The sequence below is a fragment of the Jaculus jaculus genome, chromosome 11, assembly GCF_020740685.1.
Source record: "Jaculus jaculus isolate mJacJac1 chromosome 11, mJacJac1.mat.Y.cur, whole genome shotgun sequence".
NCBI lineage: Eukaryota > Metazoa > Chordata > Mammalia > Rodentia > Dipodidae > Jaculus > Jaculus jaculus.
The window spans coordinates 60,821,295-60,836,614 of NC_059112.1; the positions used below are offsets into that span (position 1 = coordinate 60,821,295).

Here is a 15,320-nt window from a genome sequence, read left to right on the forward strand (position 1 = left end):
TTTATTGAAGCTTACAGATCCAGGGGAAGTTCCATAAACGGCAGAAGAAGCTGGCCTGCCTTCACAGGACCAAGCATAGAGAGAGTAGTACAAGCCAAAAAACCAAAGGCCACAGCACACTTCAGGAACTCCAGCTGAGCACACTTTGCATAACTTCAGATTGAAATCTGAACCCTATCACCACACCTTAAGATGTACACAGTGATACTGCCTCGAGCCAGGTGGCTGCATAGGCAAACTACAAACAAACAACTGAATATATTGGGGGCCATCTATTCTATTAAAACCACCACACACACCTTTCAATATTATCTCTTAATATCAACAGCCTCAATGCCCCAACCAAAAGGCATAGGTTTGCAGACTGTGTTAAAAACCAGATCCTTCAATTTGTTGCCTCCAAGAACCCCACCTTTCTCCAAAGGATGGACACTATCTGAGGGTGAAAGGTTGGAAAACGGTGTTTCAAGCAAATGGACCTAGAAAACAAGCAGGGGTTGCTATCTTAATATCTGACAAGGTAGACTTCAGTCCAACACTAGTTAAGAAAGATAAGGAAGGTCACTTTGTATTGATTAAAGGCAACCTCCAAGAGGAGGACATTACAATCCTAAACATATATGCACTTAACATGGGTGGCCCAAAATTCATCAAACAAATGCTATTAGAACTAAAGTCACAGATAACACCAAACACAGTGGTAGTGGGTGACTTCAACACCCCACTCTCATCAATTGACAGGTCATCTCAGGAAAAAATAAACAGAGAGGCATCTGGACTAAATGAGGTAATAGAAGGAATGGATCTAACAGATATCTACAGGACATTTCATCCTAATGCTGCAGAATATACATTCTTTTCAGCAGCCAATGGAACATTCTCTAAAATAGACTATGTATTAGGACACAAAGTAAATCTTAACAAATACAGGAAAATTGAAATAATTCCTTGCATTCTATCTGACAACAATGGAATCAAACAAAAACTCAATAGCAAGAAAGGCTACAGAGCATACACAAAATCATGGAAATTAAACAACACACTACTAAATGATGAATGGGTCAACAAATAAATTAAGAACGAAATCAAAAAAATTTCTAGAGTCAAACGATAATGAGAAAACAACACACCAAAACCTCTGGGACACAATGAAGGCAATCATAAGAGATAAATTTATAGCTTTAAGTGCCTATATTAAGAAATTAGAAAGGTTGGAAGTAAACGACTTAATGCTTCACCTTAAAGCCTTGGAAAAAGAACAAGGCAAACCAAAAATCAGTAGACGGGAAGAAATAATAAAGATTAGGACAGAAATCAATGAAATAGAAACCAAAAAAGCATTCCAAAGAATCAATGAAACACAGAGTTGGTTCTTTTTTTTTTTTTTTTCTTGGTCTTTCTCTTGTTTATTTCTTTTCAGAGTTGGTTCTTTAAAAGGATAAACAAGATTGATAAACCCTTAGCAAATCTAACCAAAAGAAAGAGAGAAGATACACAAATTAATAAAATTAGAGATGACAATGGTAACATCACAACAGATACCAGAGAAAGTCAAAAAATCATAGGGACATACTATAAAAGCATATACTCCACAAAGTATGAAAATGTGAAAGAAATGGATGATTTCCTTGATTTATATAGCCTACCTAAATTAAATCAAGATGAGATTAATTACTTAAATAGACCTATAACAAGCATGAAGATCCAAGTAGTTATCAAAAATCCTCCAACTAAAAGTCCTGACTAACTTCCGGTTAAGATGGCGGCGTAGGTACCACGCCAAAGCAGCCTAGGGGGGAAAAAGACCAAAAAAACTCAGCAAAATACACATTTTTACTAAAAAGTGAGGTGTACAGGAAATTGAAGCGGCAGCAGGGAAGTAGAAGAGTTCTAGAGCATCCAGAGCCTGCACAGGCGGGAAAAGCGGCTCCGGCAGCTCGGCCAACCGCCGCAGCCGCGGCGCAGCAGAAAGCCTCCAGACTCGGCTCCGCAGGAAAAGCCAGGTACAGGATTTTCCCCTCACACTGCGCTCTCCGCAACTCGGGAAACGTGAGGGGAGAGTGGCAGCGAGCAGCGGAGGAGCAGACCGCGAGGTAGAAGAATGCGTGGAGCAGCGAGAGAACCAGAGCAGCCGCGGCTCCCTCCCCTCCCCCAACGCCTGAACCCAGCTCCAGCGAACACAGAAGCGGCCTGGGACCCGGCCACGTCAACTTGGGCTGACAACGGGACCCAAGCAGCAGCAGAGTTCGGCAGGAACATCAGCGGCTCCAGCACCGGTAACAGCAGCCCCAGCAGCAGCAGACCCAGGAGTGGCAGCAGCGGCAGACTCGGCGGCAGTGGACACAGCAGCAGCAGCAGCTTCAGGAGCAGTGGTGGCTCCAGCAGTGGCAGCTACAGCAGCAGCAGAGGCAGCAGCAGTGGCTCAGTTTGCCCCGTAGGAAAAGCAAGTGCCCAGCTCCAGAAATCAGAACAGCAGCCCGACGACCCAGGCAGCAACTTGACTGAGACCAAAATCACCCAAGGTAACTGGGATTGCACCAGGGAAGGGTCTCACTTGGTCACAAGCTGACTTGGATCCCTCAACAGACTAGAAATCTAAACCTCTTTGTTGATAGAGGATCTGGTCATTATAATAACTACTCTTGCATACATACTTGGGGCTGTTTTTGATTGAATGTGTACAGTGTTTAGTGAAATTTTAGAATCTACCTGTATTTTATTCCACTCAGCCTGCTTGAATACTCCTATAGCAGGGAAACTCAACCCCTAAGAACATCTTTGTAGATACTCTGAGAGTCTTAAGAGCCACACCTAACACCTTAAGCTCCTACCCTGAAAATATATTACATCAAATCAATTGATACAGCTAAGAATACACAGCTAGCTAGATAATCCAAGCATTACCTTAATCCAAGATGCAAAAATATATACATTATAACACAAGAAACACTAAAAAGCAAGATGATATAAATCCACCTAAAAGTATTAATGCATCAGAAATGTCCTCCAGTGAGAAAGAGTTAGAGGAAATGCCTGAGAAAGAGTTCAAAAGAATAATTATAAATATGTTCAAAGAGGTCAAAGAACACATGAAAACAATCAAAGGAGAAATCAAAGAGGAAATCAAAGGAATCAAAGAAGAGGCAGGACACCAATTTAATGAAATAAAGAAGGCAATACAAGACATAAATAAGGAAATAGAAATAATAAAGAAAAACCAGTCAGAATTACTAGCAATGAAGAACACAGTTAATGAAATAAAAAACTCTGTAGAAAATCTCACCAGTAGGATGGATGAGGGAGAGGACAGAATATCTAAGCTAGAAGACCAGGTGGCAGACCTAATGCAGTCCAACAAAGAGAAAGACAAACTTATAGAAAAGTATGAGTGGGAATTTCAAGATATTCGGGATACTATGAAAAGATCCAATATAAGAATTCAGGGCATAGTAGAAGGAGAAGAACTCCACTCCAGAGGAATAGTAGGCATCTTCAACAAAATCATTGAGGAAAATTTCCCCCAAATTGGGAAAGAGGTGCCAATACAGATACAGGAAGCCTTTAGAACCACAGCCAGACAAAACCTGGAAAGAACCTCTCCTCGCCATATTATAATCAAACTCCCAAACACACACACCAAAGAAAAAATATTGAAAGCAGTTAGAGAGAAAAATCAAGTTACCTACAAAAGCAAGCCCATCAGGATTACAGCAGATTATTCAACACAAACTTTTAAAGCCAGAAGGGCTTGGAGTGATATATTCCAAGTTCTGAAAGATAACAACTGTCAACCAAGGTTGCTTTATCCTGCAAAGTTATCCATTCAAATACATGGAGAAATAAAGACATTCCATGACAAAAGCAGGTTAAAGGAGTATTTGAAGACAAAACCAGCTCTACAGAAAATACTTGATAGACTCCTCCATGCTGAACAAAAGGAAAAGCAAACATATAAGGAACCTAGAAAAAACAAGCTATACTCAAATACCAGTTAACAGAAGAGAACACAGGTAGAACCAGAAACACACACACACAAAAAAATGGCAAACCTAAATACACACCTTTCAATAATATCTCTTAATATCAACGGTCTCAATGCCCCAACGAAAAGACATAGATTTGCAGACTGAGTTAAAAAGCAGGATCCTACAATTTGTTGTCTCCAAGAAACTCAACTTTCTACAAAGGATAGACATTATCTTAGGGTGAAAGGTTGGAAGATGGTGTTTCAAGCAAATGGGCCTAGAAAACAAGCAGGGGTTGCTATCCTAATATCAGACAGGGTAGACTTTAGTCCGACGTTAGTCAAGAAAGATAAGGAAAGTCACTTTATATTGATTAAGTGCACACTCCAACAGGAGGACATTACAATCCTAAACATATATGCACCTAACATGGGGGCTCCCAAATTTGTCAAACAAACACTATTGGAACTAAGGTCACAGATAACACCAAACACAGTGGTGGTGGGTGACTTTAACACCCCACTCTCATCAATTGACAGGTCATCCAGGGAAAGAATAAACAGAGAGGCATCTGGACTAAATGAGGTCATAGAAGGAATGGACCTAACAGATATATACAGGATATTTCATCCAAACGCTGCAGATTATACATTCTTTTCAGCAGCACATGGAACATTCTCTAAAATAGACCATATATTAGGACACAAAGCAAATCTTAACAAATTCAGGAAAATTGAAATAATTCCTTGCATTCTATCTGACCACAATGGAATTAAACTACAAATCAGTAGCAAGAAAGGCTATAGAGCATACACAAAATCATGGAAACTAAACAATACACTACTAAATGATGAGTGGGTCAATGAAGAAATCAAAAAGGAAATCAAAAAATTTATAGAGTCAAATGATAATGAGAACACAACATACCAAAATCTCTGGGACACAATGAGGGCAGTTCTAAGAGGTAAATTTATAGCCTTAAGTGCCTATATTAAGAAATTAGAAAGGTCGCAAGTAAACGACCTAATGCTTCGCCTTAAAGCCTTAGAAAAAGAAGAACAAGGCAAACCAAAAATCAGTAGACGGGAAGAAATAATAACGATTAGGGCAGAAATTAGTGAAATAGAAACAAAAAGAACAATCCAAAGAATTAATGAAACAAAGAGTTGGTTCTTTGAAAGGATAAACAAGATTGATAAACCCTTAGCAAATCTGACCAAAAGAAAGAGAGAAGAGACACTAATAAAATCAGAGATGAACAAGGTAACATCACAACAGATTCCAGAGAAATTCAAAAAAATCATAGGGACATACTATAAAAGCGTATACTCCACAAAGTATGAAAATCTGAAAGAAATGGATGATTTCCTTGATCTATATGACCTACCTAAATTAAATCAAAATGAGATTAATCACTTAAATAGACCTATAACAAATATGGAGATCCGAACAGTTATCAATAATCTCCCAACTAAAAAAAGCCCAGGCCCGGATGGATTCACTACTGAATTTTACCAGACCTTCAAGGAAGAGCTAACACCATTGCTTCTTAAGCTTTTCCAGGAAATAGAAAAAGAAGGAATTCTACCAAACTCCTTCTATGAGGCCAGCATCACCCTGATACCAAAACCAGGCAAAGATAGAACAAAAAAAGAAAATTACAGACCAATCTCCCTCATGAACATAGATGCAAAAATTCTCAACAAAATATTGGCAAACAGAATACAAGAGTATATCAAAAAGATCATTCACCCTGACCAAGTAGGCTTTATCCCAGAGATGCAGGGATAGTTCAACATACGCAAATCTATAAATGTAATACATCACATAAACAGGTTGAAGGACAAAAATCACATGATCATCTCATTAGACGCAGAGAAAGCATTTGACAAAATCCAACATCCCTTCATGATAAAAGTCCTACACAGACTGGGAATAGAAGGAACATATCTCAACATAATAAAGGCTATTTATGACAAGCCTAGAGCCAACATATTACTAAATGGGGAAAAACTGGAAGCTTTTCCACTAAAATCAGGAACAAGACAAGGGTGTCCGCTGTCCCCACTTTTATTTAATATAGTTTTGGAAGTCTTAGCCATAGCAATAAGGCAAGAGACACACATAAAAGGGATACAAATTGGAAAGGAAGAAATCAAGTTATCATTATTTGCAGATGACATGATTCTATACATAAAGGACCCTAAAGACTCTACTAGTAAGCTGTTAGAGCTGATCAAAACCTACAGCAATGTAGCAGGATACAAAATAAATACACAGAAATCAGTAGCCTTCATATATGCTAACAACAAACACACAGAGGATGAAATCAGAGAATCACTCCCATTCACAATTGCATCAAAAAAAACAAAATACCTTGGAATAAACCTAACCAAAGAAGTAAAGAATCTATACAATGAGAACTTTAAAACACTCAAGCGAGAAATTGCAGAAGACACTAGAAAGTGGAGAAACATCCCTTGTTCCTGGCTTGGCAGAATCAATATTGTGAAAATGTCAATCTTACCTAAAGCAATCTACACATTTAATGCAATCCCTATCAAAATTCCAAAGGCTTTCTTCATGGAAATAGAAAAAACAATCCAAAAATTCATTTGGAATCACAAAAAACCTCGAATATCTAAAATAATACTGAGCAACAAAAAAGAGGCTGGTGGTATCACCAATACCTGATTTTAACCTATACTACAGAGCCATAGTAACAAAAACAGCATCGTACTGGCACAAAAACAGACATGTAGATCAGTGGAACAGAATAGAGGACCCAGATGTAAGCCCAAGTAGCTATAGCCACCTGATATTCGATAAAAATGCCAAAAATACTCATTGGAGAAGAGAGAGCCTCTTCAGCAAATGGTGTTTTGAAAACTGGGTATATATCTGCAGAAGGATGAAAATAGATTCTTCTCTCTCGCCATGCACAAGAATTAAGTCCAAATGGATTAAAGACCTTAACATCAGACCGGAAACTTTGAAACTGCTAGAGGAAAAAGTAGGGGAAACCCTTCAACATATTGGTCTTGGCAAAGACTTTCTGAATACAACCCCAATTGCTCAGGCAATAAAACCACAGATTAACCACTGGGACCTAATGAAATTACAAAGATTTTGCACTGCAAAGGACACAGTGAAAAAAGCAAAGAGGCAACCTACAGAATGGGAAAAAATCTTTGCCAGCTATTTATCTGATAGAGGATTAATATCTTGGATATACAAAGAACTCAAAAAGTTAAATAATAAGGAATCAAACAAGCCAATCAAAAAATGGGCTATGGAGCTAAATAGAGAGTTCTCAAAGGAAGAAATACGAATGGCATATAAGCATCTAATAAAATGTTCTACGTCACTAGTCATCAGGGAAATGCAGATTAAAACTACACTGAGATTCCATCTCACTCCTGTCAGAATGGCCACCATCATGAAAACAAATGATCATAAATGTTGGCGGGGATGTGGAAAAAAAGGAACCCTTCTGCACTGCTGGTGGGAATGCAATCTGGCCCAGCCATTGTGGAAAGCAGTGTGGAGGTTCCTAAAACAGCTAGAGATTGATCTACCATATGACCCAGCTATAGCACTCCTAGGCATATATCCAAAGGACTCATCTCATTTCCTTAGAAGTACATGCTCAACCATGTTTATTGCTGCTCAATTTATAATAGCTGGGAAATGGAACCAGCCTAGATGTCCCTCAACAGATGAGTGGATAATGAAGATGTGGCACATTTATACAATGGAGTTTTACTCAGCGGTAAAGAAAATTGCAGTTATGAAATTTTCAGAAAAATGGATGGACCTGGAAAGTATTATACTAAGTCAGGTAACCCAGGCCCAGAAAGCCAAGTGCCACATGTTCTCTCTCATTTGTGGATCCTAGCTACAGATGACTGGGCTTCTGCGTGAGAATGAAAATACTTGGTAGAAGAGGCCAGTAAGTTGAAAAGGAGACATAAAGGGTGGAGAAAGGAAGGGAGGAGGATACTTAATAGGTTGATATTGTATATATGTAATTACAATGATTGTAATGGGGAGGTAATATGATGGGGAATGGAATTTCAAATGGGAAAGTGTGGGGGTGGGGAGGGAGGGAATTACCATGGGATATATTTTATAATCATGGAAAATGTTAATAAAAATTAAAAAAAAAAATCCTCCAACTAAAAAAAGTCCAGGCCCAGACAGATTCACTGCTGAATTTTACCAGACCTTTAGGGAAGAACTAACACCATTGTTTCTTAAGCCTTTCCATAAAATAGAAAAAGAAGGAATCCTACCAAACTCCTTCTATGAAGCCAGCATCACCCTGATACCAAAACAGGCAAAGATAGAACAAAAAAAGAAAATTACAGACCAATCTCCCTCATGAACATAGATGCAAAAATTCTCAACAAAATATTGGCGAACAGATTACAAGAATATATCAGAAAGATCATTCACTGGACCAAGTAGGCTTTATCTCAGAGATGCAGGGATGGTTAAACATATGCAAATTGATAAATGTAATACATTATAGAAAATTCCAAAGGTATTCTTCACAGAAACAGAAAAAACAATCCAAAAATTCATTTGGAATCACAAAAAAAACCCTCAATTATCTAAAATAATACTGAGCAACAAAAATAAGTCGGGATGCATCACCATACCTGATTTTAAGCTGTACTACAAAGTCATAGCAACAAAAACAGCATGGTACTGGCACAAAAGTAGATATGTGGATCAATGGAACAGAATAGAGGACACAGAAGTAAGTCCAGGTAGCTATAGCTACCTGATATTCGATAAAAACGCCAAAAATACTCATTGGAGAAAAGACAGTCTCTTCAGCAAATGGTGCTGGGAAAACTGGATATATATCTGTAGAAGGATGAAAATAGATTCTTGTCTCTCTCCATGTACAAGAATTAAGTCCAAATGTTCTAAAGACCTTAACATCAGACCTGAAACTCTTAAATTTCTAGAGGAAAAAGTAGGGGAAAGCCTTCAACATATTGGTCTTGGCAAAGCCTTTCTGAATACAACCCCAATTGCTCAGGCAATAAAACCACAGATTAACCACTGGGACCTCATGAAATTACAAAGATTTTGTACTGCAAAGGACACTGTGAATAAAGCAACGATGCAACCTACAGAATGGGAAAAAATCTTTGCCAGCTATTTATCTGATAGAGGATTAATATCTTGGATATACAAAGTACTCAAAAAGTTAAATAATAAGAAATCAGACAAGCCAATTAAAAAATGGGCTATGGAGCTAAATAGAGAGTTCTCAAAAGAAGAAATACGAATGATGTATAAACATCTAAAAAAATGTTCTACATCTCTAATCACCAGGGAAATGCAGATTAAAACTACATTGAGATTCCATTTCACTCCTGTCAGATTGGCTACCATCATGAAAACAAATGATCATAAATGCTGGCGGGATGTGGAAAAAAAAGAACCCTTCTACACTGCTGGTGGGAATGCAATTGGTTCAGCCATTGTGGGAATCAGTGTAGAGGTTCCTAAGAGAGCTACAAATTGATCTACCATATGACCCAGCAATAGCACTCCTAGGTATATATCCTAAGGACTCATCCCATTTCTTTAGAAGTATGTGCTCAACCATGTTTATTGCTGCTGAATTCATAATAGCTGGGAAATGGAACCAGCCTAGATGTCCCTCAACTGATGAGTGGATAATGAAGATGTGGCCCATTTGTACAATGCAGTTCTACTCAGCAGCAAAGAAAAATGAAGTTATGAAATTTGCAGAAAAATGGATGGACCTGGAAAGTATTATACTGTGAGGTAACCCAGGCCCAATTGGACTGGAGGCCCACTCCATGGGAGGGAATACATCCCTGATACTGAAAACTTAAAACAGGGGTAGTCATGAGCCCTATGGGTGTAACATCTGCTGATGTCTGGATAAATATATATACTATGCTTATCAAACTTCCCAGTTAGCACTTCTCTTAATATATATACCCTTATATTAACTCTACTCTCATTTTGGGTAGAGTATCTTCTCTTTTCAGACGGCAGTGACCTTGGGACAACTCAGAAGGTATCATAGTGCTTAAAGAAGTGAATGGAGTGCCGGGCGTGGTGGTGCACGCCTTTAATCCCAGCACTCGGGAGGCAGAGGTAGGAGGATCGCCAAGAGTTCGAGGCCACCCTGAGATTACATAGTAAATTCCAGGTCAGCCTGAGCCAGAGTGAGACCCTACCTCGGAAAAAAAAAAAAAAAAAAAAGAAGTGAATGGAGTACTGAGTAACATCTCTATCACACCTTCCAAGGTTCAGGTTCTAATGCGGAAGAGGTGGCGGAAAGAATGTAAGAGCCAAAGGAAGGGTAGGATTCCCTACAACGTGCTCCCTGCAGAAATAAAATGGCCTGGATATAAATGACCTCATAGTGCCTGACACTACCTACACAAGACCATCATAAGAGGAGGAAAAGATTATGACATCAAAATAAAAGAAAGACTGGTTGAGATGGGGAGGGGATATGAGGGATATGATGGAGAATGGAATTTCAAAGGGTAAAGTGGGGGAGGGAGGGCATTACCATGGGATATTTTTTTATAATCATGGAAAATGTTAATAAAAATTGGGAAAAAATATAAATAAATATAACAATTTAATTATTATCCTTCTCAGTCTTATTTTATTCAATTTCTTGCTTATAAGCAGGCACAAACTTTCCTTAACCCCTAGTATTCTGTTACAGTTCAACAGAGATTTTTTGGGGGGTGACAATATCTGTGTGTGTATGAGATTTTAGTATTCAATTTAGCATGGATACAATGGTTTCAGATGAATACTCACATGAATTTTTAATAGAAAACAGAGTACTTGAAAGCAGTTTCCTGCTAAGAGTCCTTCCAGGCTAGGACTTCATACTTCTCCATGCCCTAGCACTCTTGGGGCCCATGTCGAGGTGCTTGTGCCACCCAAGCTAGTGTAGGAACTATAGCATCTGGGTGGGGAATGTCAGGGGCCTGAGGCCCTAGTCATGCCCTATGGTGGCAATGGTGGAACACCTGGCCCCAAAGAACCAAGGCAGAAGGTTTTGATTATTCTACAGGCAAGGCAAAAATAAAAGGGAGTTTATTCAGGAAGACAGCGTGTGCAATGGTCTCCTAAGAAACTATAAAGAGCTGCTCAGCCTACAATTGTTGCTAAATATGTCTCTAATAGGATTCACCTATTCCATCAAAGCTATCTATTACCCAATACAAAGAGGACCCAGTACCACAGGCTCTACAGATGCCTCTGCAGGAAAAGGCCTCTCCACCCCTGCTCATGGTCACGGGGGTGAGGGACTTTCACTTTGGTGGCTTTTCTTAGTCCTCTCGCAAACATACAACATGTGCTCCAGGTTCTTAGGCCCACTCTGACCCTCAAAGGTTCTAGAAGGTTCTAACTGTTCATCCAGCTCCCTAGTCCCAGCAAAGAACTGTGCCAGAATAGGTCTTTAGCATGTATCTGGCCTTGGTAGGGCTCTGTATCCAGCAGGCTGCAGCCTGGCACACTGCAACACCTCTGCCCAGATCTGTGAGTGGACGGTGTGGGTGGCGAGAGGCAGCTTGGAGAGACAGCTTCCTCCTACAGAAGAGCTGTCCAAGGCATAGATGGAGCCAAGTTGGGATTCTACCCAACTGGTCATTCCCCAGTAGTGTCTCTGTCCCAAGGGTCTCCTGGATGCTGGAGCTAGGAGAAGTTTTGCACAGCCTTCAGCTCACCTCCTTACTTACACATGGGGAAACTAAGGCCCAGAATGGAACCCAGATCACACAGGCCAGCAGCCATAAACTGAGCCTGGAGTATGTGAAAGAGCTGTGGTCTTCCAGTCTCCAGCAGCATGGGCTGGGCTGGGCCGGACATGCATGGATATTGGAAGCCAGCGACACTGGATTGTGTCAAGGAGTGCCCCAGGTTGCCCAGTGAGGCTGAAGGGATTCAAATCACTTCTCACTGGGTCTTGCCAGTCATTTCTGTTTTTCAAATGGCAGATGCCTCATTCCCTGTCCCAATGTGGTCTGTGAAGGATGCTCTGCAGACCTCCCCTAGTGGGAATCCCACCCGCCAGCCTGTAGAGAAGCCCTCCTCCATCTAGAACTCTTTCTGCTGGGCCCCCACACTGTATGCACATCCCCCCATTATTCCCTGCTCCCCGCCCCCCAGTACCCAGTCTGCAGGCTGAGGCTAACAGGAGCAAGGGCCCACCCCCAATCTACAGCCACTTCTGTCTAGCCTTTCAGGGAAACCTTCCCAGCCTTGAGAATCTCTGGGTCCTGTTAGTGCCTTAGTTGCCTCAGCCACCTCTTTCCACACATGGAAGAGGACTGCAGACGCCCTTGGAGCCACCTCATCATCCTGAGGACCCAGAAGCTGGTGAGCAAAGGGCTGGGTGTCCTCGTGCAGGCCTGCCACCAGGACTGCGTCGGCTGCACAGGTGTGATCTGAGGAATACTCCACGTGAGGGCAGCATGGCCTTGGCCCTGTCTGATGGAGTCAAGAGCTCAGCACCAGCCCCCAGAGGTTGCTTCTGCCTCACATACAATCATAGAGGCAGCACAAAAGATGGTTGCTACAGGCCAGGTGCTTCTATCCTAGCAGGTATTCAGGGCTCCTGTTGAGTGGAGGCCTACTCTGGCATACATGAAGTCTTCCACCCTCTGTTTCAGACTCAGGTGAAGCTGGGTTCTGAGCCAGGCCTCCCTCATCTGCTGTGTGACTGGGTACTTTCACCTCCCCCTCTTGATTTTGTGCCCTGGAAGGTAGGGTAACAAACAATGCTTCTTCCTTGGGCCACTGTGGCTAGTGAAACCACCTGTGTGAAGCACCAAGGTGGAGTGTGGGAAGCAGCAGTCTCTTCGTCCCCTGCCTTCCAGAGCCCCAAAACAAGGGATTCCTTGTCCCCTGCTGCAGAGCCCCTCCCACCCGTGCTTTCCCACTCTGTCCACCCAGAAGCTTTCACAGCAATGAAGTCCAGGAAGGCAAAACAAAACAAGGTGACCTGCTTTAGTAAGCAAGAGGATGCCCCTTTAAAAATGTAGCGAGTGTTAGGTAGATAGCTTAGTAAGTCAAGTGCTGGCCTCATAAACACAGAAACCTGAGTTCAGTCCCCAGAACCCACATTAAAAAGAGCCATGTATGGGGCTGGAGAGATAGAGGGCTCAGAGGTTGAGATGCTTGCCTGCAAAGCCTAAGAATCCAGGTTCTATTCCCCAGTATTCACATAAAGCCAGATATACAAGGTGGCACATGCATCTGGAGTTTGTTTTCAGTGGCCAGAGGCTCTGGTACACCCATTATTTTTCTACTCCCCCCCAACAGATACATGCTGAGTATGGTGGAGTACAGCTGTAACCACAGTACAAGTGAGGCAGAGACAGGCAGATCCCTGTGGCTTGTTGGCCAGCCAGTCCAGCCTACTTGGTAAGTTCCAGGTCAGTCTTGAAAAAGTTGGACAGGAATAACACATGGGGTTGACCTCTGGTCCCCACATGCAAATACACGTGTGCATACCCCCACATACACAATGCAACTGAAGTTTCCAAACATCCCAGTGAGTGACTTTGCAAGCGCCACCTCCCATTCTACTGATCTGCTGTGGGACTCTCAGTCTCTGCAGAACCTATTCAGTTCAGGCCCCACTGGCCCCTCAGAGCCCCTATACACCTGCCACCTCTGTGGCCATCACAGAACACAGTGCCCATGGCAATACCGCCATCCAGCATCTACACATCCTTTCTGGGATGCTCAGACATAGGCCCTTAACTCTAACACTGTCTGCGCCTTTTGGGGTTGGCCTTGGCAGAGGCACTTGTTGCCTCTCCCTTTGCCTGGCATTTTAAAATCCCAAAGAAGAGCCACACCTGAGTGATTAACAGGTTAGATTCCGATTCTTCAGACCCTTCTTCAGACTCACAGAGCCCAAAATGTCCAGGGGCCTCAGTGAGCACAGACGCTTCACACTGCTCTAACAGCATGTAAATGAATAGGCTTGACTTGCCGAAAAGTTATGTGTTCATAACTAGCTCCAGGGGACCAAGGTTGATGGCAGTGTCTGGCCACAGTGGGCAGTACAAGTGGGGGTCCATGGCCTGGATGGTGCAGAAATCACCCAACATGGACATCACACACACTCAGGGCCACTGTCCCAAAACAGGAATCAGGTGGTAGTACAGGTAGCCTTGGGGAGCCAGGCCCAGGGTCAGCTTCTCTGGGCCAACACGTACCTTTCTCTTATTCGTTGGGCAGATGTAGAAATTGTCGATGACAGTAGTGACGCCAGGCTGGAGGGTGAGTTTGGTGTAGGATGTTCCGAAATCCGAAGACCTAGGAGAGCAGGAGGACAGCTGTGAGCATGGCCACCCCAGTGTAGCCTGTCTGGAGCCTATGCTCTGTCCAGCACTGGATACGTGCCTGCACTGGCAGAGGGGACAAGATTTCCAAATGTCATCCTCTCCATCTTCCAAGGAGCAGCAGTCTAAAGCCCAGGTCTAGAGCAAGGCTTAGAAACAAAGTCTTTTGGGGCTGGGAAGATGGCGCAGTGGGTAAACTACTTGTCACACAAGCATGGGGACCTGGATTCAGATTCCCAGAACTCACATAAAATACCAAGCACAGTAGTGCAGGCCTGTAATCCCAGCACTGGGGAAGTGGAGGCAGGAGGATCCGTAGGGTTTGCCAGCTAGCTAGTGTAACTGAACTGGTGAGCTCCAGATTCAGTGAAAGACCTTGCCTCAAAAAGACAAGGTAGAAGGAAACTGGGGAAGGCACCTTAGTGCTGACCTTCCACACACATATGCATGCCTGTGCATGCACATCTGTGCATACATGTGTCCACACACATATGAACACACATACACAAAGATAAAAATCTTTCTGACACCAAGGCCCAGCCAGGCATCTCCTTCAGGATATTGCATCTTCTAGATCCTTCCATCTCTCTGATGCTTACCAAGCCCTAACAGACTATGCTACTATATTTAACAGATGAGTGAAAGGAAGCTCGAGGGGACAGTGTCCTGACTGAATCCACCCAGCTGATAAAACAGCCAGTAAAGGATTCAAACACCACCCCATCTGATGCTAAGCCACATGTCGTATGGTCGTCAGCACAGCCACCAACTATGCTGAGACACCACAGCACTCATCCACTCACCTCTTCCCTCTCCAGACCCTCAGGTCCTCCAGGAGCACATAAATCCAGGGGAACTCCCCCCTTAAGCACAGGGCCACAGCAGGCAAGGGCATGCTTAGCACCTGCCTGGAAATCAGTCCCAATTTCTGGGCTGTCAAAGCAGGATCCTGACATACTCATGGTGGGAGAGCAGG

The 15,320-nt window shown here is 42.5% G+C and overlaps 1 protein-coding gene across 1 annotated transcript in view; it reads right to left on the reverse strand.

The window, feature by feature from the left end:
* Sorcs2 (sortilin related VPS10 domain containing receptor 2) overlaps window positions 1-15,320 on the reverse strand; it is a 478,299-nt gene that overhangs the window by 178,093 nt on the left and 284,886 nt on the right. Inside the window, exon 3 of the mRNA XM_004655993.2 lies at window positions 14,219-14,318. Within this exon, the coding sequence (XP_004656050.2) occupies window positions 14,219-14,318 (100 nt within the window). The remainder of the gene's footprint in view (window positions 1-14,218; window positions 14,319-15,320) is intronic.